General features: G+C 42.5%; 1 protein-coding gene across 2 annotated transcripts; it reads right to left on the bottom strand.

Moving 5' to 3' along the window:
* Window positions 1–12,505: 12,505 nt before the first annotated feature.
* Window positions 12,506–25,762, bottom strand: LOC128440430 (eukaryotic translation initiation factor 4 gamma 3). Of its 2 annotated transcripts, none has more exons than XM_053423131.1 (26): window positions 25,411–25,762; window positions 25,139–25,206; window positions 24,756–24,917; window positions 24,297–24,452; window positions 23,803–24,000; window positions 22,952–23,098; window positions 22,631–22,864; window positions 21,956–22,060; window positions 21,354–21,492; window positions 20,753–21,018; window positions 19,937–20,021; window positions 19,372–19,489; window positions 18,968–19,071; window positions 18,745–18,854; window positions 18,454–18,626; window positions 17,744–17,869; window positions 17,538–17,619; window positions 17,013–17,111; window positions 16,731–16,812; window positions 15,957–16,350; window positions 15,416–15,645; window positions 14,642–15,035; window positions 14,137–14,449; window positions 13,600–13,681; window positions 13,341–13,484; window positions 12,506–12,811 (listed from the first exon to the last, which is right to left on the bottom strand). In XM_053423131.1, exons 3-26 carry the CDS (start codon window positions 24,801–24,803, stop codon window positions 12,651–12,653), a joined length of 3,990 nt encoding a protein of 1,329 aa, XP_053279106.1. In that variant the 5' UTR covers window positions 24,804–24,917; window positions 25,139–25,206; window positions 25,411–25,762; the 3' UTR covers window positions 12,506–12,650. The 2 variants fall into 2 exon arrangements, with proteins under 2 accessions (XP_053279106.1, XP_053279105.1); XM_053423130.1 differs by having other exon boundaries at window positions 12,507–12,811; window positions 19,372–19,492.
* Between the last annotated feature and the right edge of the window lie 724 nt (window positions 25,763–26,486).

The following is a 26,486-nucleotide window of genomic DNA, read 5'->3' as shown; positions in this document are numbered from 1 at the left end:
AGGCGGTTCTAGAAATTGGTTTTAAGTGACTATTAAAGGATAAATCAGGATCGAAGATCACTCCCAAGTTCCTGACTGTTTCATTTGAAGCAAGGGCAATGTCATCTAGCGTAGCTATATCATTAGATAATGTATCTCTAAGGTGTTTGGGGCCAAGTATTATAACCTCTGTTTTGTCTGAGTTTGATAAGAGAAAATTGCGGGTCATCCAGGTTTTTATGTCCTTGAGACATGCTCGAAGTTTAGTTAATTGATTACTTTGTTCAGGCTTTATTGATAAGTATAACTGGGTGTTATCCACATAGCAGTGGAAATTTACCGAGTGTGTCCTGATAATGTTTCCTAGTGGAAGCGTATATAATGAGAATAAAATTTGGCCGAGCACAGAGCCCTGTGGAACACCATGATTAACTTTGGTGCGCACAGATGACTCATCATTAATTTGCACGAATTGGTTGCGATCAGAAAAGTACGATTTAAACCAGTTAAGGGCGGTTCCATTAATGTTAATTGACTGTTTGAGTCTTTGTAATAGAATTTGATGGTCAATTGTGTAGAATGCTGCACTGAGATCTAACAGAACCAGGACAGACACAAGTCCCTGATCTGAGGCTATTAAAAGGTCATTAGTGACTTTTGCCAAGGCTGTCTCTGTACTGTGATTGGCTCTAAACCCCGACTGAAAGTTTTCATATATATTATTTTCCTGGAGAAACTCACAAAGCTGATTGGCTAGCACTTTTTCTAAGATTTTAGACATGAAGGGGAGATTTGATATTGGTCTGTAATTAGCTAAAACCTCTGGGTCTAGAGTAGGTGCTGAAGTGAGCGTGAGAGGCGGAAACACGGTGACGCTGCCCGGACCGGGTTTCATTCATTGAGGCCCAGTGCACGAAAACACGAGAAAAACACAAACAAAGGGGTGCGTTTGTTTCTGGTGAAACAGGGAGCGCGGTCGGGCGGTGCAAGTGTAACGGATGTAGAAATGTGACTCAGGACTTGGTTTTTGGGTCTTTATTCACCTACAAAAACTGCAGACACCTGCAGACAACAACATAGGTTTGCTGTTAAAACCTCCTTTTTCTCCATACAAAAGTCCTCAGTGATGAAAAACTAAACTGCTCAGTAACACATTATTGGTGAAACAGTTATTAGATCCAAAAAGAAACTCACATACCTGCAGACAACAACATAGGTTTGCTGTTAAAACCTCCTTTTTCTCCATACAAAAGTCTACAAAACAGAACAAATTGACATCAAAGGCTGCCGAAATCCGCGGAGCGAAAACAAAATGGCGGCCGCATTATGTAAATAACATCTCCGTGGATTTCAAACCACAACATTGTCAAAACATATAAACATTCAAAACAACAGCACACTGTACTCATACACGCAACATACAATCCACAACGGTCATTCCTTCAAGGAAAACTACAAAACAGCACAGAGCTTCTACACAGGTGACTCACCCTCAGTGATGAAAAACTAAACTGAGGGAGGGAAGGGCTAACAGGAAGTAACAAACTTTTGGGGAGCACAAAAGGTGGTGCACAACGACATCATCTCCACAAGTAGCACTATCAAAATAAAATAATAACTTAATAAAATTCACAAATACAAATTATAAATAAAATAAATACAGTGCATTCTTAACTCTGTTACACCCACCCCCACTGAATTTTATCGAAGTGAAGCACCAACTACACAGTACGTACCCATCATACACTACAATTTAACAAATATCTGAGGGACATCTTAAAGAAAACCATCATTAAAAGTATCCCATAAGGATGAAGTGGCATGAGGGCAGGTTCAGAATCAGAATCAGAATCAGAAGTATTTTATTGCCAAGTAGGTTTACACCTACAAGGAATTTGCTATGGTAATAGGTGCTTACAATTAACATAGAAACATAAAAACGCAATAAATACAACATACATAGGTAAGCAATGAAAAATAGAAAACCAGTATATATTTACTCACTGTTTACTTCTTATTTACTCATTTTTTTCCAATATCTATACAAAGTAACATTTATTTCGACATAAACATTACTGAATAAAAATATATAAAAGATAAAAAATGTAAAAAGTGATATGCAAAATGCAAAACAGTAAACAGTGTGCGATTGCAATATGCAATGTGATGCAGTATAGTATAATATGATGTAATGTGTTAATTTAACACATCTTAAAGGTGAGGGGGCGGAATAAAAGTCTGAGTCAGGTGGGGGTCCCGGGCCTTGTTTATGAGGCCAACTGCAGCCGGGAAGAAGCTGGTCTTGTGGCGGGAGGTTTCGGTCCTGATGGCCCGCAGCCTCCTGCCCGAGGGAAGAACCTCAAATAGTTTGTGACCCGGGTGGGAGGGATCAGCCACAATCTTACCTGCCCGCCTCAGGGTCCTAGAGGCAAACAGGTCCTGAAGAGATGGCAGATTGCAGCCGATCACCTTCTCAGCAGAACGGATGATCCGCTGCAGCCTCCTTTTGTCGTTGGCAGTGGCAGCAGCGAACCAGATGGAGATGGAGGAGGTGAGGATGGACTCGATGATGCAGGTGTAGAAGTGCACCATCATTGTCTTTGGCAGGTCCATCAACTGGCAACGGGGTGCCTTGTACACCCCACAAGACCCTAACACATTGTGTAATGCAACTTGTGCATAGCAGAAAACAAAAACAATGGAGTATTAAACCAAAACAAAACATTCAGACTTATTAAGGCGTAGACTAGCTGAATACAACCCTAATCATTGAAAGCTTGGAACATAGACTACACACCAAACTTGTCCTGAACAACATCCTGCCTAGACATGGTTTGTAGGAACCTGTTAACAGGTTTAACCAGCCGACCAAATCTAGATCTAACCTGAGTTTGTGCAAAAGAGTGGTCACAGGGTATTTGTGAAGTCTGGTCTACAGTATGTACCACGTCAGTATGAGAAGTCTTTGTCACAATATCACAGTCCGACTCCCTCACATGTGCTGAATTGTCCACAGCAGTCACAGGGCTGACATTACAAATAACTGAGTCAGCTAACAGATTGTCCTCTTGTAAAACCGAGGATTCTTGGGAACCAAAGGTCACGCTCTGGTGGTCAGAAATAGCCACTACTGATGGACATGGCGTCGACAGTTGAGTGATCCAATCTATGGTCCTCCTCTCAGAATCTACAGGTTCTAGTTCAGTCGATACACCCTGACTAAGTACATCAGATGCAGGTGAATCTTTGTCATCGTCAGCATCAAGACTGCCACTGGCAATAAAAGACACACTGTCACTCTCAAACTGGGTCTCTCCGGCTCCTTCCACATTAACAGTTCCTGACACTGACGATCCCATAACAGACTCAGACGAGGCAGGTTCAGAGGTTTCACTTGTGTCCCCAACAGGGAGGAAATTGACTGGCATCAGTAAGTTCCTATGGATAACCTTCTCTTGACCACTGATCCTGTCACGGATCCTGTACGTGTGTGTCCCTTCATTCATGTCCACTACAGTATAAATGGTTGAGTCCCATCTATCAGCAAGCTTCTTTTTACCCCTGTCTTTCTTGTTGGCCATGAGCACTCTGTCACCGATGTTAATGTCGGAACCTTTCACTTTCCTGTTGTACAACTGTGCATGCCTGTACTGCTCTCTACCAGCATGGTCTTTGGCAATCTCCATCGCTTCCTTCAGATCTTCAGTGAGACATGTAACGTACTTTTCATAGCTTGTCACTGCAGAGTCATGGAGCACAGTACGAAAAAGAACATCAACAGGCAGACGGGGGACACGTCCGAACATTAGGTAAAAGGGTGCATAACCCGTTGTTTCGTGGGCAGTGCAGTTGTACATGAACGTCAGAGTCTGCAAGCGCCTTGGCTAATCACTTTTTTCATCAGGGGACAATGCACGGATCATGCCACCCAAGGTACGGTTCTACACTCCCATTTCCCATAGGATGGTAGGGGGTAGTGTGTGATTTCCGGATGCCTGAGACTCTGAGAAGCTCACTAATCAGGTGACTCTCGAAGTTAGCACCCTGGTCACTGTGGATCTTTTCGGGAAAACCAAATACACAAAAGTAACGATCCCAGAGAACTCTTCCGACCTGTTTGGCTGTCTGATCCCTACATGGAAATGCCTGAGCCATTTTTGTGAAATGGTCCGTAACCACTAAGACGTCAATGGACTTGTTCTTGGAATCCTCGGCTGACCAAAAGTCAATACAAACTAATTCTAACGGCCTTGTAGATGTGATGCTCTCTAACTGGGCTCTACCCTCAGGCTCAACCTTCTTGCTAACAATGCATCGCTGACAATGACGAACATAATCTCTCACGTCTCTATCAAGATTTGTCCAGAAAAACCTATGTCTAGTCAGACTTAGAGTCCTGAACTGAGCCTGGTGACCTGCTCTGTCATGAACACCTTGCAGGAGCACAGACCTCAGTGAATCAGGGACAATGTACTGAAAACGCTTTGCCTTAGTTTTGTGGTCCTTAGAAACCCTGTACAACACACCGTTACTGACACTCAGCCTATCCCAATGCTTCAAGTACCTTGTAACAGAGACAGACTCTTTAAACCTTTCTCTTCTGGAAGGCCTCCGATGCCTCTCAACATAGAACAAAACACGGGAGAGGGCCTCATCCTCCAACTGTTTATCGCGAAGTTCTTTCTCGGTGTAAGCAGGTAAGGCGTCCAGCCCAGGCGGAATCAACTGAGGTAGATGCTGCAACACTTCAGCTGCACGGACCCTTGAACATGTGTCCCACTCAATGTGTGACTGCAGCACGGCAGACACGTCCTACATCACAACAGACTGAACTTGCATATGAACTGGAGTGCACGTGGACTGAATGTCATTCCTATCCAAATGGGATGTATGGTGACCACTGGAAGATTTGAAGGCTCTCTGAACAGAAGCACTAGACACATTTGAGACCTCGTTAAGAAGACCTTCGTAAGGCTCAGCAAGCAGTCTGTGACCAACATCCTCTCTGACAAATGGTATACGGCTAAGAGCATCAGCTACAATGTTCTGCCGACCCGGGACGTACTTAATATCAAATTCATAACTAGCCAGCTTTGCTACCCAGCGTTGCTCACAACAGTCTAGTTTCGGCTTAGTCAGGATGTGAGTCAGCGGGTTGTTGTCTGTCCAAACTGTGAATTTGTGGCCTTTTAGCCAGTGACTGAATTTGTCACAAACTGACCATTTCAAAGCGAGAAACTCTAACCGGTGGGCTGGATAGTTCTTTTGGGACTGAGACAATGACTTACTGGCAAAAGCAATAGGTCTGGCACGCGTATCGCCTTCCTGGATTTGGGACAACACAGCTCCCAAGCCATCCAGTGATGCATCAGTTGACAGCATGAAGGGTCGGGTGAAGTCAGGGTGGGCCAAGGCGACACTTCCAACTAGCAAGTCCTTCAGGTCTTCAAAAGCTCGGTCCTGCTCTCTAGTCCAGTCAGTTTCATGTAGCTTCCTACTTGACAATTTGATCTTGAGCTGTTTGCCTTTCCTTTTTCCACCTTTCAGCAGATCAAAAAGCGGCTTGGCGATGGCGGAGAACCTGGGCACAAAGTGTTGGTAGTAATTCACCATCCCTAAAAAGGACCTAATTCTCTTCTGAGAAGGTGTCTTGCCATCAGGCTCCATCAAGTCTTTGCTCGTCATGCTTGTGATGCTGTCAACCTTAGATGGGTCTGTTGAAACGCCATTCTCGTCTATAATGTGACCAAGAAATTTTACGGATCTCCTGAGGAAGAAGCATTTCTTAGGGGACAACTTTAGGTTATGACCACGCAACCTACTAAACACCAGCTCCAGCCGTTGCAAGGCAGTCTTCTCGTCGGGTGCAAACACCAGCAGATCATCCAAGTAGCACAGCAGACTCAGATAATTTTGGTCACCAAAGATGCTGGTCATCATGCGCATGAAGCTCCCTGGGCTGTTACAAAGACCTTGTGGCAAACGGTTGTATTCGAACAGGCCCATGGGTGTGGTGAAGGCAGAATACTTCCTATCATCCTCGTGAAGGGGCATGTTGTAAAAGCCGGAGGTCAGATCCATTGTACTGAACAGGCAGTTGCCTCCAAGCGCTGCCAAACAGTCCCCTTGATGAGGAAGAGGGTGGGCGTCCTTCAGGGTTCTCCTATTCAACCACCGAAAGGCTGTACAGATGCGGAGATCTCTGTTCTTCTTCCACACAAGCACCAGAGGCGATGCATATTCACTGGATGACTTTCTAATGATTTCTTTCTCCTCCATCTCGTTCAACACTTGGCGAAGTTTCTGGTATTGACCAGGGGGCACTCTTCTGTATGGGAGTCTAAATGGTCTGTTGTCGGACAGGTATATACGGTGAACAAAACCTTTCGCCTCACCACAGTCTAGGTGGTGTTTTGAAAATATGTCCTCATACTGCAAGACAAGATCGGTAATTTTTCTCTTGCAATCCGCTGACACCTCACATGACTCAATGTCAACATTACTGAGTCTAACTGACATGAGCCGGTCTTTGACAGAATCTGCTTCAGGAGCAAGTGGCACAGTTGACTGAGTGTAACTGGGGAGGGCAACCTCAGGGCTATCAGCAACATCTATATCCTCAAGTGCTACACAGGAGAAGATGTCAGCCAGTTTTGCGTTGCGCCTCAGCACTATAGACTTGCTTGTTGTGTTGACTAGCTTGAGTGGGACCCATCTGTCTCCCCAGAGTGTAGTTACAAGGCTCACAACCATAATGCCTCTAGGAATTGATCGTGATGACGTAGGCTCTGACATGACAGCACTGCCAGGTGAAACAACAGTGTTTTTCTGCAATTTTCCCCAGATGAGATATTCCCGACCAGGCTCGAGACATGTGGCTGAGTTACACCTCACCATTCCAACTTTGTCAGGAACTGCATCCCCTTTCCAAGGGTTCACACCAGAGAGCATAGACAGGAAATTTACCGTTTCTGAGTCAACGGTTGAGCAGGGACCAGACATGGTGTCCCAATATAATTCACGCTGCTTAGACTGATGCATGACGTGTTTTATGACATTAGTTCCTATGATCAACTCGTCATGCTGTCCTGGAACAACTAGTGTGGGAACCAACATCCTACAGCCATACACTTCCATCTCCACATCAAAAGCACATTTGGGTTTAACACGAAGCCCGCCGCAACCAACAAGGACTACATTCACGTCAACACACGTCTGATCTGTAATTGACCCAGCATTTCTCAGTTTCATCTCAGCCTTTTCATTAATACTGCAGGCCATAGAACCACTGTCCAACATACCACCTATCACTAATCCATTCACCACTGCAGGTGTGTAGAAAAGACTGTCACTATTGCCAATTCTGTGAATATTTTGATAAACAACTGTAGAGTTATTACATGAGTCTTTCGCAGATATGTAAACAGTCTCAGCATCAGACATATCTTCAGTTTGGAAGTTTTTGGTGAAACCTGTACTGCCTCCCTCCAAATACAGGCCAGTTAGTTTCCCTCAGCGTGAGGAGGGGAGGAGCTTTTGACAGGACAATTTGGTCGGGTGTGGCCAGGGGCGTAGCAGCCAAAACACAGTATCTCGGCCATGCAATGCGAAGTGGTGGTGTGGCTAGAGTCGTTACACACTCTGCAAAACGCCTCTCTGGAACGTCTGTCGCGAGGGTTATATTGAAACTTACTTCCTCGAGTCGGGCGGTTAATACTGCGCTGCTGCATTCTCTCCATCATCTCCTGAAACATGTCCGCTACGCGAGTGAGGAGCCTATCTTCTGACTGTTGTAGATTTTGTGCCACAGCTGGCACAGGGGCATAATTCTGAGCCGGACGGGATTCACCTTGAATTGTTTCCGACGCTGAAGAGGGGCAAAGGGTGTGATGCTGCTCGGACACTGCTAATGTGGATTGCTCAGGAGCTACAGAGGCAGTGTGGCTTTTTAGCTGACTAGCACTGGTGGTTCTGCTACTAGCTCTCAACTCCCTCTGATAGTCATCAATCCTCAGCTGAACATCACGCGAGTTCCACTCGTGGACTGGTTTACACTTGAGGATGCTCGTGAGCTCTGGGTCTGGACAATGCTTGACAAACATCAGGGCCACTTCATCAGCCATGTCCACCGTCTGCTTCCCTTGCCTGCGCAGGCCCTCATTGGCTTGATCTGCTGCCTTATTCAGTCTTATCCAGTAATCGACTGGGTTCTCTTTGTGCTTTGGCAGAGTGGCGTAAAAGTCTGCCAGAGGAAGACATGACGAAGCATCACTAAAATACTGGAGAAGAATGTCATACACCGGTTCTGGTTTCTGTCGTACGTCAAGAGCTGGGTTACTGCGTAGGGCGATTTTCACAACATCCCTGGCCTTGCCCATTAAGTGACTTATAATTTCCTCTGCCTGGTCTTGTATAGGAACATCTTGCTTTCTGAGGTAAGTCTTAGTCATGTCAATCCAGTCCTGGACTGAGTTTTTGTCAGTGCTGTCACCTCTGAAAGTCTGTGGTTCTCTGTCAGGCTTAACACGTACAGTCACTTGTGGAACATCATGTCTGGTAGTGTCACTAGGTCTGTTCTCAGTCATAGGAGCAGTATGATTACCACTATTTAAGCTTACAACACCAGCCGACATCAGCTTTGCTACAATAGACTCACCAATCTGAGCTCCTAACTGTCCTACCATGTCTGTGAGATGGTGAATGGCATCAACATCACTGCCAGGAGTGGAAGTATGTGGACCCCCCCCTGTAGGCACACTAGTGGGAGTATAACTTGGGATCTGACCTAACCCAGTATCTGCATAGCCATCTGGCATTGCTGTTGAGCGTCCCACATCCCTACTGTTATTAATAGCACTTATCCATGCACCTCTACCTTTTGGCAGAATAGGACTAGAAAAATCATCCATTGTTAATTAAAACAACTCTTGACCATGAAATGTACTTGCGTTGTGTATAAAAAAATAAAAAAATAATAATAATAATAATATATATATATGTATATAAAAAAAAATGTAAAAAGAAAGGTTAATAAGAAGTACACAGATATTTAGAAATGAAAACAGTTGTCAACACACTGGAGGGGAAGAGAAAAAAAAAAATATATGTATATATAAATCGCTATGCCCCAATCAAGGGTCTTCTACAGGTCTGACCGCACTATAATCTTGAGACGTGGATCAGGATGGCAGCACAGCATCCACGGCGACGAGCATCAAGCTGGTCTGATGATCCGAAAGGTCACGGCACCAGTGTAACGGATGTAGAAATGTGACTCAGGACTTGGTTTTTGGGTCTTTATTCACCTACAAAAACTGCAGACACCTGCAGACAACAACATCGGTTTGCTGTTAAAACCTCTTTTTTCTCCAACGAACGACACCGCGGGACGAACTCTCCTCAGTGATGAAAAACTAAACTGCTCAGTAACACATTATTGGTGAAACAGTTATTAGATCCAAAAAGAAACTCACATACCTGCAGACAACAACATAGGTTTGCTGTTAAAACCTCCTTTTTCTCCATACAAAAGTCTACAAAACAGAACAAATTGACATCAAAGGCTGCCGAAATCTGCGGAGCGAAAACAAAATGGCGGCCGCATTATGTAAATAACATCTCCGTGGATTTCAAACCACAACATTGTCAAAACATATAAACATTCAAAACAACAGCACACTGTACTCATACACGCAACATACAATCCCCAACGGTCATTCCTTCAAGGAAAACTACAAAACAGCACAGAGCTTCTACACAGGTGACTCACCCTCAGTGATGAAAAACTAAACTGAGGGAGAGAAGGGCTAACAGGAAGTAACAAACTTTTGGGGAGCACAAAAGGTGGTGCACAACGACATCACCTCCACAAGTAGCACTATCAAAATAAAATAATAACTTAATAAAATTCACAAATACAAATTATAAATAAAATAAATACAGTGCATTCTTAACTCTGTTACACAAGGACTCCAGCGTTAGCATTAGCCAAAAGGATAAAAGATAAAATTTATTTCACTTTGCCCGGAGTAGGGGGGTGGGGGGAAAGGAGCGGACACCCAGCGGCCCCTGCGTGTTCTCCGGTACCGGCTCCGTGCATCTGTGCGAACAACGAACGACACCGCGGGACGAACTCACCTCAAGAGTCGGTGGAAAAGTGAAAGAGTTTGTAGTTTGAATCCTGCACGATCCTTTATTTAGATTCCTGCTCAGCGGCCCCGCCCCATTACGACCAGGTGTCCCATAGTTGTGGCGCCGGCCGGCCGCCGGGGGGCGCTGTTTCCCCTCCAAAGTTTAAAATGTATTCAAAAACACGGTGCAAGTGTGAGGAGCCATTTTCAATATAATACTGATATTTATGCGTTTTTAATTCAACTCACAGTGTATGTGTCATTCAACAGATGCTTATTTAAACCACCTGATTAAACATATAGATAAATATACGAGGAATCTTATTCTATGTGCAGCTTTGTGTCGATTAACTGATTCGACAAATGTCATCTTGGTTTTAAGTTATTCCTCATTTCTGGAACAAATGCGTCTAAAGAATAATCTAATGATCTTGGATTTGTGGGCTGCTATGATACAATAATACAATTGAATCTAATAAAAAAATTAACCATCTAATTAATAAAAAATATAGGTATATATTTTAAGAGAAAATAAAAATCTAAAAATGTGAAATTTTATAAAAAATATATGAATTGAACTATTAAAACCTAGGTTTAAAATAATTAAAACAAATCTAATGAAATATAGCCATATCATAATTACAAAACATGTATGAATATGAAAAAAAAAATGTCTATACATCTTTACATGTATATATAGATATCTTGGAGAGAGAAGCATCCTTCAGGTTCATTGTAATTGAATATGAAGATAATGAAAACCCTTGAACCCTGAAACTATCTACCTCTGATACATTTTGATAGGATGCCTGTCTGCTAAGACTCATGGGAGCTGGAGTTCTTCACCAAAACTATACAAACTAATTTAACCTTGGTGAAGTCTGAGAGGCCTCATCTGTTACAATAGAAGAATCATTAACTGATTTCCTCAGACACACAGAAACCAACCAGCTCCCTGATTAGATGATTAATCAATTCGTAGACAATGATCAGTGAATAAAGGTCTTTGTTAAAAGGAAAGAAACCGTTGTTTCTTCAATCTGATAATTTGCTGGTTTCTCAGTTTTCTTGGAGTTTGTTTTTTGACAGCTTGTTGACAAGTTTAAATTATTTAACTATCTAACTATAACTAACTGAAACTGAAACTGGCTGGTTACTAATACAACTGTGCCTGAGGTTCGGTGAGTGTTTAACTTCTTGTCACAGAGAAACAATTGAAGCAATTTGATAAAATAAAATCAACACAAACATTAACTGAAACAATATTAGTCTTAAAACTAGTTTAAAAACATATCACCATTAAATGGTTTATGGAAGATCCTACATAGATGATATTCTTCTTCACTGGTGCAAACTGGAAAGAAACCTTCAATGAATTAAATTATGTAGTGATGCCATGGAGGGAAAACCTTTGGCTTTTGGGATCCTTGTGTTAGTTTCCCACTTTGCTCAGTTGGTAATCCAGCCATGGGTAGACCAACATATTGAACTTAATAAACTGTGAATATAGACTTACAACTCCAGTAAAAACCGATAAAAGAAAACCTTCATGGGAAATAAAGTGGAACAAACATCTGGTTACCTCTGTCTAATGATGACACAACAAAACAACTTCTTGTGATCAGCAGTGGTAGAAAACCGTTTTGTATCTGTAAACATAAGTCACTTGTTTCAAGAGTAAAAAAACAAACCCCTTAAGAACACACACACACTGAACAGAGAACTCATATCCTGAAACATGAGCCTTTAACCTTCACTGAGAAAAAGCAACAGTGATAATATAAAACATTTGTACAATATTTTCATATTTCAGCCTTTTACCACTTTTGTCGTATTTAACTGTAAAGTGAATATTTCAGGGTTTTGTGTCTAATCTTCAGTTCTTGAAAATACCTGTGAAACAATTATATACAGTCATATTTAACAGTGCAGGATTATTGCTTGGACATTACCTAAATAATTGCCAATAAATTGAATCATCAGTTAACCAATACGTCTCCGGTATCCATGTTCACAGTGGGTGTGTTTTGGGCGATCTGGTGGTCACGTGACCACATTATGCCGGGCAACACTCAAACATGTCATGGCTTCATAAACACACAATCTAGATACACACATACAAAAGATAGTACAAATAAGAAATATATGAGGCGAAAAGCTGCTGAGACACTTTCAAAGACACGGTGCTGTTTGATTGTTTGGGCTTCGACGACTAAACAGACCAAACGAGTGGAACCTGTGTCATTGATCCTGAGGAGCCGGCAGCTCATCGCTCAGCTGCTTCTCCTGGTCTGATCACACAGGTCATCTGACGATGCTATGGCAACTTCCAACACAACACAACTGTCTCAGTTCATCACACACAGACACACACACACACACACACTGAGTCGTATCCCCTTTAAGCACCAAACCATGGAAAGAACTAATCATGAGAACGAGCATTTTTAACTTCCTTTTATTATTAATAAATTAAAAAGTGCGGAACGTTGCAAAAGAAAAAGAAAAATTCCAAATTGACGAGTTCGGAATCCAATCTCGTCAATTGTCTTCTGACTCCGCCTCCCGAAGCCAGGTGAAGAAGGCTGTGACGGTCTTCAGGGCCACGCCCTTATCCAGCTGATTAGCCGGGTCTTTTCTCGTCCCCGACTTGCAGAATGTGTCCTCTTCGTACATACACTCGAAGAATATCTGGAGGAGGTCTGGAGAACAAATACATGTCAGTCATCGTTTCAGCTGTGACGAAACTGAAATAAATCTCATTTTTCTGTGAGGTGAGACCAATTCCTAATGTTATCAATTCAAGTAATGGGATTTGTATCTAGATAAGAAACCAAAAATTGATGTATTAGAAATAACTGAAGACGGCATTGTGTTTGGCAAAAGTTATTTGGAGTGATGTTCCTCAAATGAACAAATCAAGTTAATGTCAGTGCAGAAAAAATTTGAGATTCAAAGTTTTAATCCAAACTTTTCAAATGTCCTTAAAAAATAGACGGAAATATGAAAATCTCCAATTCCATATCACAAGGCGAAGTTCTTCTGCTGATGAGAATCATGTGACAAGAACTAAAGCTCCAGAAAAGCTACTAAATGGACCTTGTAGTGAGATTGAACTGTTCCACTGGTTGGATCACAACTGAGAACTTGTTACACAGTTTATTCTTAAGAAACAAAGAAAAGGGATGATGTGTGAGTTTCATTTGGAGTGAACTCTGACGCAGAACTTACTTGGAGGATGATCGAGGGCGACGATCAGCGACTGAAGTTCCTGAAGAGCATGCAGCTGTCGCTCACTCTCTGAGTTCCGGTACTGGATCAATACAGGTAATCTCTTTTGAATGAGGGCCGTGTGCACTCGACAGTTGGTGTTATCTGCACAGTGAAGAAGGAGGCAGATTAAATTCATTCGCTCGGCAGACAATAAATATTGTAATCAGCGGTGCGATTTGAGCAGAGGAGTCTTTGCTCCGGCTGGTGGAGAGCTTACTTTTCACTGCTGCCTTACAGACAGCCGTCATCAACGCCCTCAGGTAGGGAGACGAGCTCAGGTGAGATTCAGCCAGGTTCTCCTGAGAAACAGAGAGATCAGAGGAGGAGGAGGAGTAAAAACACAGCGTCTGTCAAATTCACAAGAATCAGCTCAGAAGTGATGACACTGAAGAGCAGTAAACACAGAGTTCAAAGTATGTAGATGTGTAACTAACGGATTTCTGGTCTAGAACTGGAGCTTATGTTTTCATTTGTTTAGTCAGTTTGTCAGCAGGATTCATCAAAAGCTACTGAAATGATTTCGATGAATATTTGTGGACCCAGGGAGGAAACCGTAAAATTTTGGAGCACAGGTGGATCCAGGAATTGTATTGATGAGATCTTACCAACAGTCGTGGACCAACATTAGCTTCAAGGTCCGAAATATAATTATATTCAGTTACTTTACAACAAGGTGTAACTTAGCCCCACTCTGTCTGCCCTTCAGGATTTTTACTACTAACTCGCAGAGACTGGTTGATTTCACTTTTCGTACCTTCACACATTTGGCTTCGAAGTTGGGGTCCTGTTGAGGAGTGGTGTCAGAAGGCAAAGTTTCAGAGGCGGGCTCTCTGTAAGCAGGACTAGAGACACTGCTGCCCTCTGGCTCAGATTCTTCCTCAGAGACATTCGGTCTCCTAGGCACGGCTCCGTCTGGCTCGCTGTCTCTTGGCGGCTCCTCCGGGGTCGGACTCTCCAGCAGCTCCTTTGAGCTGCTTCCCCCGGTGAAGAGATCCGGCTGAGACGATGCAGAGCTCAGCGGCTTTGCGCTGCGCTTTCTGTTCTTCCTGCGCTTCCTGCCTGTACGGCTACAAGTGGTGGGGGACGAATAAAAAAAACATAAGCATATTTTTTAAGTCAATGGAAACTAGTTAATCAGAGTTATAAATATCCTGCTAGCAGGAGAGATAAATATCAGAATCACAGACACTCTCCTCATGCTTCAGAGAAACCTAACACCAACAGGATCTTTCAAATCAGACAGCGTTGTCATCTCATACCTTCCCAGAGTTGTCCTGGCTTCGATGTCTGGGTTCTGTAGAGGAGTGGTGTCAGCAGGCAAAGTTTCAGAGGCGGCCTCTCTGTAAGCAGGACTAGAGGCTTGGGGCTGTAGTGAAGCGGGGGGCATGAGAGAAGGCTCAACGGCGGCTGTCTCCAGCTCAGTCTCTGACTCTGCAAGGCTGTTCAAAGCCGTGGGGGCTGCTCCAGACAAGGCAGCCAGAGTTCTAGGGGCGTCTAAGAGAGGCTTGTCTGTGTTCAGAGTCTGAGGTAGCACCAAAGAGGGTTTCAGCTCCTCGACTGAGGACAAGTGAGAAGAGGCTGGTTCCTTGGCTGAGGGAAGCTCACTTGAGTTGGCCGCTTCAGGTGGGTTGGCCTGCTGTTTTGGCGCATCATCTGGAAGAAGGAAAAGTACAGATTAATACATGTCTTCAGAATTCAATCAGCAAAAGGTAATATTTACACTTAACAGTTCTTCACATATAAGTAATGTGAAATGGGCCAAACAGTTACAGATCTTAATTAAATTGAATGTGCTGATTTGGTCACATGAGAAACACATGGAACTGAAATGTGTCATATCACAGATCTTATCTAATGAAGATATGGGCTTTCCAAGATGATTATTTAGGGGTAATCTGACTTTGACTGGTCATATCTCCTTTAACATGAGAAATAAACAACCACAATCACAACAGTGTGATTAATGGCAGAGAGTGAATGTGTCAGTATTATCGTCCTGTCTGTCCGGTGTTGGACAGCGACGTGCGTCTCACCAGGCTCTCGGACACTGCTGCCCTCTGGCTCAGGTTTGTGCTCAGAGACATTCGGTCTCCTAGGCACAGCTCCCTCTGGCTCGCTGTCTCTTGGCGGCTCCTCCGGGGTTGGACTCTCCAGCAGCTCCTTTGAGCTGCTTCCCCTGGTGTACAGATCAGGCTGAGACGGTGCAGAGCTCAGCGGCTTTGCGCTGCGCTTTCTGTTCTTCCTGCGCTTCCTGCCTGTACGGCTACGAGTGGTGGGGGACGAATAAACAAAGAGTCAGGAAGGATGTCAGTGTAAATGAGAAACTCTGAACATCAAGCTTTTCAACCAATTTGGAAGATACTACAAATTATTATCAGTGACCTAAACAGAAGCCAAATAAAACCCTAATAACAAAACGGATTTTTTTAAGTCAAAGGAAACTAGTTAATCAGAGTTATAAATATCCTGCTAGCAGGAGAGATAAATATCAGAATCACAGACACTCTCCTCATGCTTCAGAGAAACCTAACACCAACAGGATCTTTCAAATCAGACAGCGTTGTCATCTCATACCTTCCCAGAGTTGTCCCGGCATCGAAGTTGGGGTTCTGTTGAGGAGTGGTGTCAGCAGGCAAAGTTTCAGAGGCGGCCTCTCTGTAAGCAGGACTAGAGGCTTGGGGCTGTAGTGAAGCGGGGGGCATGAGAGAAGGCTCAACGGCGGCTGTCTCCAGCTCAGTCTCTGACTCTGCAAGGCTGTTCAAAGCCGTGGGGGCTGCTCCAGACAAGGCAGCCAGAGTTCTAGGGGCGTCTAAGAGAGGCTTGTCTGTGTTCAGAGTCTGAGGTAGCACCAAAGAGGGTTTCAGCTCCTCGACTGAGGACAAGTGAGAAGAGGCTGGTTCCTTGGCTGAGGGAAGCTCACTTGAGTTGGCCGCTTCAGGTGGGTTGGCCTGCATGTTTGGCGCATCCTCTGGAAGAAGGAAAAGTACAGATGAATACATGTCTTCAGAATTCAATCAGCAAAAGGTAATATTTACACTTAATAGTTCTTCACATATAAGTAATGTGAAATGGGCCAAACAGTTACAGATCTTAATTAAATTGAATGTGCTGATTTGGTCACATGAGAAACACATGGAACTGAAATTTGTCATATCACAGATCTTAATTAATGGAGATATGGGCTTTCCAAGATGATTATTTAGGGGTAATCTGACTTTGACTGGTCATATCTCCTTTAACATGAGAAATAAACAACCACAGTCACAACAGTGTGATTAATGGCAGAGAGTGAATGTGTCAGTATTGTCGTCCTGTCTGTCCGGTGTTGGACAGTGACGTGTGTCTCACCAGGCTCTCGGACACTGCTGCCCTCTGGCTCAGGTTTGTGCTCTGAGACATTCGGACTCTGTGGCTGAAGAAAATGGAGTTTCTGTTCGAGTGGAGACAACATTGATATGGTGAGGAAGTATAGAAGAGAAGGACGGCGTGGAAACAATACAAAAAACATTAGAAAGTTCTTATTTGTCTCAATTAGTTAAAAAGTCTTCAAACAGCTGATAGATGGTAACAGAGGGTTTCCCGCCATTGATATTTCTTGAGCCTTGATGAGTGTTGACCTTCATCACTGACCTGTTGTGAGATGAAAGCCTGGACGTCCTCTTCCTCCGGCAGAAGGTGAGTCCAGTTGAGGCCGGATTCTTCCCACAGAGAAGCCACAGTACGATGGCCCTGTGGACACGAGACCGGACAACGTCACAAACCTATGCTCTGAAATGTCTTTTCTATTATGTCTAATTTACAGCAGGGAGAAATATTTCATTCATAAACTTACTTAATGAATTAGAAAATATTTGCTTTAAATCAAAAGATCAAATCAGCCTAGTTGATTTCAATGAGATTTTTCATTTTACTGGTTTATAATAATTATAACAGAATCATTATAATAACACCGAATGAATAATACAAAAAAAATGCTACAGTGAACTCCAGTGCAGTGCAACAGTAAAATATTTCAATATAGATTGTATACAAGTCAATAATCTATGTGTATTTAAATTATATCTACAGCTGAGTCACTGGTTATAATCCACCTGCTTCATAATGAGAACAGGTACCAGGAAAAAAGAGTGAAGAACAGACTGAAGTGCTTCTTACCATTTGTTTGCATAGTATGAGCAGTATTTCAGAGATCAAGATCCCAGCTTTTCCCACAGGAAGCAAAGGTTTGCTTAATTCACTGTGAACAAGCAGAACATGACAGAAATTTAAATAAATCTTGAAGGTCTGAGCAGATCTTTACTTCATACACAGCTTAGTTTAGAGCAGAGTTCATCACAGTCAACACGTTTATGGTCTCGTACCTAAAGAGCTCTCTCATAGAGAAGCCCCCCTCCTTCAGCACAGGGCTGAGCAGCTCGGCCAGGTACAGCCAGATGTGGGGAACGTCGATGGCCATGTCGTCCGCTTGCTCCAGCGTGTCTGCAAACCTGGGAAAAGAAACAAGGACGTTGTGGTTAGGAAAAAGAGCCGCTCCGAAAAACATAGTCAATATAAATTCAGTAAGTTAAGAAGCAGAAAATGTTTACATGTTCCCCAAAGAAATAAAAGAACGACAACATGGTCTTTCAGAAAACCCAAAACCACGGAAAATTGACCGTCATTCTCGCTTATTTTGGTATCGACATGTTTTGAAAATAATTAGCAGGAAGATAAATGGCTGGACAACATCAAATAAATCTTTTTATTTCACCCCAGCCAATGTAGAAGGAAAGGCTGTGTACATTTGCAAATACTATGCAAAGACCTCTGTTAAGAATGACACACAGATGCAGAAGCATATAGTCAAGTGCCAAAAGTTTCCTCAGGGCTCAAATCAGCCTATGACAAAACAAAATGTTTATATTTATGTCTGTATATGACAAGGTAAATACAGTTAGTATAAATTAGCCACACAATTTCCAGTTTATCCCGTATATTCCCGTATATTATTGTATATTCCCATGGAAAGTTTCCAGCTTTTAATATTCCCGGAATTTTGCAACCCTAAGTAGAACTGAGCAGGGGAACTGACCCTTTGTAGAACTGGGGTTTGGGCAGGATTCCCTTCTGCGCCAGCTGGAAGAGGAGCTGGCCCAAGTGGTCCCGTGTGATCTGACTGCGCTCCAGAGTCGACTCCACCCCCACGCGTACGAAGATGTGCAACTGAGAGCCCAGATCAAGTTCCACCACACACTGGACAGCCTCCTGCAACAAAACAAAGACACATGTTCAAGACTTATACTTAAATTTTTCCCTTTAAGAAGGTTTATTCTATGAAATTGAAATGAAAAAAATCAGTTATCAGTTGACTGGATCTCAGCACCTTGAAATCTTTAAGGTGCAGGAACTCGTTGATGATGGACTTGCACTTCCTCTTGATCTCCTCCTCAGACCGAGCAGGTTCCTCCATCGTCTGGACAGGCTCAGGTTTCACTGTCGATGCAAATAAACAACCACAGTCACAACAGTGTGATTAATGGCACAGAGTGAATGTGTCAGTGTTATTGTCTTGTCACTCCGGAGTTGGGCAGCAACGTGTGTCTCACCAGGCTCTCGGACTCTGCTACGCTCTGGCTCAGATTCGATCTCGGTGACATTCGGTGCAGAGATCAGTGGCTTGTTGCTGCGCTTTTTTTCTGTACAGCTACGACTGGTGGGGAACGGATAAACAAAGAGTCAGGAAGGATGTCAGTGTAAATGAACATAAAGCTTTCTAACCAATTTGGAAACTACTACAAATTATTATCACTGCCATAAACAGAGAGGAAACAAAACCCTAATAACAAAACTGATTTATTTTTTAAGTCAATGGAAACTAGTTAATCAGAGTTATAAATATCCTGATAGCAGGAGAGATAAATATCAGGATCGCAGAGACACTCTCCTCATGTTTCAGAGAAACCTAACACCAACAGGATCTTTCAAATCAGACAGCGTTGTCATCTCATACCTTCCGTGAGTTGTCCCGGCGTCGAAGTCTGGGTTCTGTGGAGGAGTGGTGGAGGGTTGAGGTGAGGGGTCGAACTGCAGCACCGAGAAGCGGTTGAGGACCGCTGTGCGTGAAAGTTCTGCTACAGAGATGAAATCATAAGAAAGATAAGTGAAAAATAACGATTGTGGATGATCAGAGTCAAGGTCCAGTCATTAAGAGGAAGATACGTCACCTGACCCTGTATACAGGATATATTGTAAGTTACAGTTTTATATCAGGGTTTCATCAAGTTACATTTTAAAACCTTTTTAAGAACATAATGAAGGAAATTCTCGTAAAATGTAATAGATATGAAAGACTATCACACTCCCAGATTTTTAACAGGCTTAATATCTTAGATGAATCAGTGACAACTACAGCTAAACAGAGCGGAACAGTCGTAACATTGTGAAGTGTGTGACACCCTTCCATCGTTAAGTGTAGTATGAACTCCAAACAGTTACAAGACTCCTGATCAGCAGGTCATGTAGTGTGAACTGCACAGTGATCCGACAGCTTTAAAAGTCATGTGGTGTGACCTCACCTGAGTCACTGGCCTTGGCTCCTCCACCGCTGCCCTTCACCCATGTGACTTGAGCCCGGGGGCCCAGCTGGATCTTCTCGTCCATCTGCAGAAAGAGAAACAGACCATCAGGCACCAAAAAATGAGCCTTACAACTTTTCACGTTGTCTGTGATCAGTTTCTACTCAGAGGTCACTGCTGATTTCACAAAATATACTTTATTCAGCTTCTCTTGTTTTGAAATTGTTTTACATTATTAAACTCATTATACAAATCATTATGTATATTGTATATTGAAATCGTGGGCGTAAGGGAGAAGCAGGAACAAATCGACACAAATGCCCCTGTTATGAATCTTTTATCAGTAATAAGTAGAAAATCTAAGAAACTTGTTTACCAATATCTGTATGAATCATAAAATATTACATATTTCTGATTATACAAGAGAAACTTAACAAGTCCTGACTCTGCTTTAGGTTCCAGCTTTAATTCAAATTCAAATTTCAAATCTCTCAGATCAAACTATCATTAAATCAAAATTAGTTAAGTTATTTAAATATTTAAAGTCTGTAGCCAATTCTCCAGATTTTACCCGGAGGTCACGCCTGACAACGGCTTAAGTTTCCATGGAACACGACCAGTTACTGAATGGTAATTGTTTGTCATTGTTTTTGTGATTCCAATGTAGAGATATGAGCAAATCAACTATGAGGGACAGAAAGGAAATAGCAGCTTCATGTCTCCTGTAGCAGTGCATTTGTACAAACCTCACAGTAGAAGGTAAGAAAAAGGTAAAATGGTAAGATCTGTGTCGAAGCCTCGGAAAGCTCGTCTCACCTTGGAGATCTTTGGGATCTTGTTGGGGTCGATGGTCCTGCCATTCTTCCTCATGGGCACAGTGTTCCAGGTCTCCTCTCCCTGTACTTGCGGATCTCTCTGCTCTCTCTGCTCCCTCTGATCCCTCTGCTCCCTCTGATCCCTCTGCTCTCTCTGCTGTCTCTGCTCTCTCTGCTCTCTCTGCTGTCTCTGCTCTCTCTGCTGTCTCTGCTCTCTCTGCTCCCTCTGCGCCCTCTGCTCTCTCTGCTCTCTCTGCTCCCTTGGATCTGTGGAGACACACCCAAACAAAAAAACAAGAAACAAACAGGGAAATACAGGTTTAAGATTAGTTCACAGGAAATACAGTGGAGTCAAACGGCTGTGAAAGTGGCAGACAGAGTGACATTTCTGACTGTTTTAGTGGCATGCTGCGTTACAAGATGAAATATTATAGGTCAGCTAGCAGATGGGAGGGAGCTAGGGGGCTTTCTGTCTGCTGTTGGGCACAATAGCATCTCTGCAGGCTATAGGGACAGGAAGTCTACAGCCTGTCTTCCTGAGTCACTATAGCTGTGCCAATGTAATTCTAAACCTTAAAGAGGATTTAGACTGCAGGCCTGACCTGGCCGTCTCCTGGTGTCCTTGAAGTACAGTTGCTGCTGCACTTTTCTCTGCTCCTCTTCCTCTTCAAGCTTTGCCTCCTCGTGGATCTGATCAATTGTCTTTGGACCCTGGTTGGCTCTTCTTGACACCCATTTGTGCTGAAGAAAAACAAATGTACAGAACAACAATGACTTCAAACCTGAATCAGACAGATTCTGTAGTGTTAAACAGATGTCTTAGCTCAGTCAATCACAGAGGAAAATTATAATGACTGGGGACACACTGATGAATTCATTAAAGATCAATAGTTATCACGTATTCATCAGGTTTCAACCATTTTTCCCTGTTCGTTGTTTCTATGGAATTTTCTTACATTTCTTCGCCATTATCTATGTATCTATCTATATCAGTCCTTCTAAAAAGCATTAGATCTCCTTAACAACAGCAGTGTAGATATTCATTAAACAGAATATGACCAGAATATATTGTATATTGTTCCTGGTCATCAGAGAGATCGATGAAATAAATCTCTCTGGTAAAATGCATCTTACGGTTAAGAATTTGATTCTTGGACTCTTTACAACTGTGCAAATGAAAGAAAAATCACGAAGACCAACTCACCAATCTCAGGTCTATGGTATCCTGCAACATGAACCTTGTCCGTGAAGACGTCTTCCCCTCTCTGATGATTTTTTCCATCTGCTTAAAATAGTGATCCATCCGAGGCTGGTGAGACACAGAGGGAGAGAGATGGTTAATTTGAGACATGAAAGTCATGTTCAGCATGTCTCCATTCAATCTACCAGACAGCAGGTTGCAGATACTATTATTCTACAGAGTTGACCAATTGTCCAGTTTATCACTTGGAACAGTCCTGACCGCTTGAGATGAAACAGGAACATTTCATCAACAGCCGTAAAAGCCGTAAAGCTTCCGTGCTGAGGAAACGACCACAACCTACTTGTAAGCAGCTGCTGTGGGATTGTAAATCAGAATCACCTACTAAATCACTTATTTGACATTTCCAGAAGAAAACATCTTAGTGGGATGAAAGCAGAGACATGAACTGATCTTTGGCTGCCCTAATGTCAAAAACACTGCTGACAAAAAGTTCTCATCATATCTTCATCCCTGCAAACAATGCATTTCTCTTAATATTTAATTTGAAAGGGAAACAAGCCGCATATTATCCTGTAGATTATATTCAAAGTTTTCAATCTGTAGCCCCTCAGACCTTTCTAAGACCGTAATAAAAGAAATTTAAGATTTATGTAAAATGTACAACCATCAGCTCACCTTGGCCTTCACTAAATCAAAGTCCTTGCCGATGGTGGTGAGCAGTCTGCAGAGACACTCCAGGGAATCTTCGTCGTGGTTCCCCAGCAGCTTCACCACGCAGTCATGCATGATGGCCTCCGTTAGCATCTTTAGCTTGAACAGTTCACCAATGAACTTTATGTTGCTGATGGATCGCCGCCGGGCAATGTCCTTGGCCTCCTGCAGCTCTACCTGAAGTCGGTCACGATCCGTCTAATGGGACCAAGGAAACAAACCTCTTGAACAGAGTTGAAACAGAAACTAAAACATGTTTTGGTAAAGATCCGGTGTCACACTTACCGATGCAGCAGAGTCCAGCTCCTTCTGCTTCCTCTCAAACACCACATCATCCCCCTTGTCTTTCTCAAATTCCTTCTGGCAGCGGCTTAGCAGCAGCTTTTGAAAGTTCACTGTGTTGTTGGGAGCGTCAGTGATGGGCACTTTGAGCTGCACATGAAAAGTAAGTGGAATGAATTCAGTAGAGAACATAAGCATTAGAATAAAATAAGTAATGAACTAACCGTGAAAAAAGCTTTCAGCGGTTTAACATTTCTTTTTATATTTCGCACATTAATATTTTCGTATCTGGATTATTTAGATTTTAATGAGTGATATAGTTTTAAGGTTATGTTATCAAATGATGGAAGACAGAAAATGTAATAGTTTCTCTAGAACTCTTGTTAATAGTGTCTATAATTAAGGATATGCACGTTTAATAAATTGTGTTTTAAAGGATTATTTGTGACTGATTTTCAAACTCCTTAATAAATAGTGTCGTCTGGTGTACACTCTAGAGGCATCAAAACAATAAAACCTCATCATCACATTGTACTGAATTGTGTTGCTTTTCACAGCATTATTCTGCATCAAGGCAGAGCTGAATATGAACCAATTGATCCATTTGCTGCATAAACATTTAGCAAATTGTTGACTATATATTGAGACACAGTGTGCACACCCCTCCAATAGATGGTTTAAAGATTACACTTAATTCCTCCATCGTGTTTTTGCATCTGATGAATGCGGCAGTTTACGAAAAAGCTATATTTAAGTACTTCTCCAAATCCAATTCAAACAATTACATTGCAAACACAAGACTCTCTCGTTCCAAAGTCGACACACTTCTCTGCTCAACTAAGCGACCAGCTTACCGTGGCGAGGCAGCGGCACATTTTCCCGTAGGCCACCGAGAAGCTGGGCTCGTCGATGGCCTTTTCAAACACCAGGTCGATGACTCCTTTGAGCCGCTCCTCAGTGTCGATGGTCAGGTCCCAGACCTGCTTCACCAGCTGGCTGAACTTCTCCGGCGTCAGCTTGTTTAGGATGCTGCGGACCTTCTTGAACAGGTCCTGAGGGAGTAGGTCATAACAGGTACTTAAACTCTGAGGTCATCGATCACAAACACCAATCTCTCACTCCACATGAAAAACTACTCCTGTTGTAAAGCTACTAGTAATACGGAAATTAAATACTCGCAATGATTTCCTATATTTACAGATTTAAACAACATTTTTACTGGAATTCCCAATACTTTGAAAATCTTCAATCACGCAGACTAACATTTATTATCAGAAAACTCTGTATATGTCATTTCTATATATGCCCACTGCTTTGTGGATTTCAGATTGTGTATATTTGGTCGTACCTGTGTTTTGTTGGACTCTGGTTCCGCTGGGAGGCTTTCCCTCTTCATGCCTGGTTTCCAGGCATTCTCTGATTTCTTCAGCTGAACATCGTCGTGCAAAGACAGGCCCATGATGATCTTCCTGGGTGGTGGTCGCCGGGCCCCAAGGTTTTTAAGCTTAACACAGGAAAAAAGGGAAAAACAGTATTATTACCATGACTCAATATCTTTTAAAGAAAAAGACAGGGGGGAGCCAGAGAGAATGAAGACCAAGGTCGGAAGAATGGGTAGATACAAAAATAAAAGGGTCGAAAATAGATAGAAAAAGAGAGAAAGGCTAGGGTGATATGTGATCAATATTTAGCATGGCCCTTGAAGGAGATTCTAAATATTGAAATGGCCCTTGATAGAAAAAAAGGTTCCCCTACCCCTGAATGAGAGCAACCATCAACTGTAAACAGGTCAGTGTGTTTCTTTCACCTGTGCAGCCCGCAGGGAAGGGAAAGGCATGGGTGCCATGGGCTTCATGATTGGCTGATTAGTGGGGTAGACGGCTAGAGGAGTCTGTGAGACAGGCTGTTTGGAAGACGTGTTTGTCGGGATGGTGGGCCTAGCAGTCTGTATCTGAGTCCTCTGGAAAAACTGTAGGTAAGATGGGAGAGAAACACAGAAGACATTAAGAATGATCCCAGAGACAGCTGACTCATTTCTGCAGGCTGCCATGCTTTGATCTAAAGTACAAACAAGTTCAGTTTTTTAGACGACTATTCTTCTTATGTTTAAGTCAAAGTTCAGATGGACATCTATTAAATAACATTATATACAATTCCAAAAAGTTTTACGAATAACCAGGGAATAATTACCTGATGATGTGTCTGTCACGTCTCAGTAGCAATCTGTTGGGTTTCTGATATATCACCTAGCCCTTGATCTTTAGTGGACAAAGTCAAAAGCCAAAGTTTAGCAAATAGTACAGGGAGCTAGGCACAAAAACCATATCAATAATTATCGTAATATAATTCTCATCAATAATTGAATAACTAAAGACATTCCCTTATATCTTTGTCTTCTGACACTGGGAAAAGATATGGTTATGATGATGATGGTGGAAAAAGAGAAGCAGGAGGGAACTTACAGTTGGGTAAATTACCAGATGATGCGTCTGTCGTGATTGTAGCAAACTGGTGGGTTGTGAGTAGATGTCCAGCAATGAGGGAGAGAAGGAATGATGACAAATAAACGTCAAAGGAATAACAGAGCACATTATAGAACAGAGAGCATCACTCTGGAGAGAAAAAATATCTGCCAATAAACTTACAAAAAAAAATGAATTGTGTCATTTATCATGATAATTCCTGATATATCACCTAGCCCTTGATCTTTAGTGGGCAAAGTCAAAAGCCAAAGTTGGCAAATAGTACAGGGAGCTAGATACAAAAATGATATCAATAATTATCGTAATATAATTCTCATCAATAATTGAATAACTAAAGACATTCCCTTATATCTTTGTCTTCTGACACTGGAAAAAGATATGGTTATGATGATGATGGTGGAAAAAGAGAAGCAGGAGGGAACTTACAGTTGGGTAAATTACCAGATGATGCGTCTGTCGTGATTGTAGCAAACTGGTGGGTTGTGAGTAGATGTCCAGCAATGAGGGAGAGAAGGAATGATGACAAATAAACGTCAAAGGAATAACAGAGCACATTATAGAACAGAGAGCATCACTCTGGAGAGAAAAAATATCTGCCAATAAACTTACAAAAAAAAATGAATTGTGTCATTTATCATGATAATTCCTGATATATCACCTAGCCCTTGATCTTTAGTGGGCAAAGTCAAAAGCCAAAGTTGGCAAATAGTACAGGGAGCTAGATACAAAAATGATATCAATAATTATCGTAATATAATTCTCATCAATAATTGAATAACTAAAGACATTCCCTTATATCTTTGTCTTCTGACACTGGAAAAAGATATGGTTATGATGATGATGGTGGAAAAAGAGAAGCAGGAGGGAACTTACAGTTGGGTAAATTACCAGATGATGCGTCTGTCGTGACTGTAGCAAACTGGTGGGTTGTGAGTAGATGTCCAGCAATGAGGGAGAGAAGGAATGATGACAAATAAACGTCAAAGGAATAACAGAGCACATTATAGAACAGAGAGCATCACTCTGGAGAGAAAAAATATCTGCCTATAAACTTA

This window comes from Pleuronectes platessa, chromosome 5 (assembly GCF_947347685.1).
Source record: "Pleuronectes platessa chromosome 5, fPlePla1.1, whole genome shotgun sequence".
Lineage (NCBI taxonomy): Eukaryota > Metazoa > Chordata > Actinopteri > Pleuronectiformes > Pleuronectidae > Pleuronectes > Pleuronectes platessa.
The sequence above is the reverse complement of the archived record's forward strand: the minus strand, read 5'-3'. Positions and strand labels throughout refer to the sequence as shown.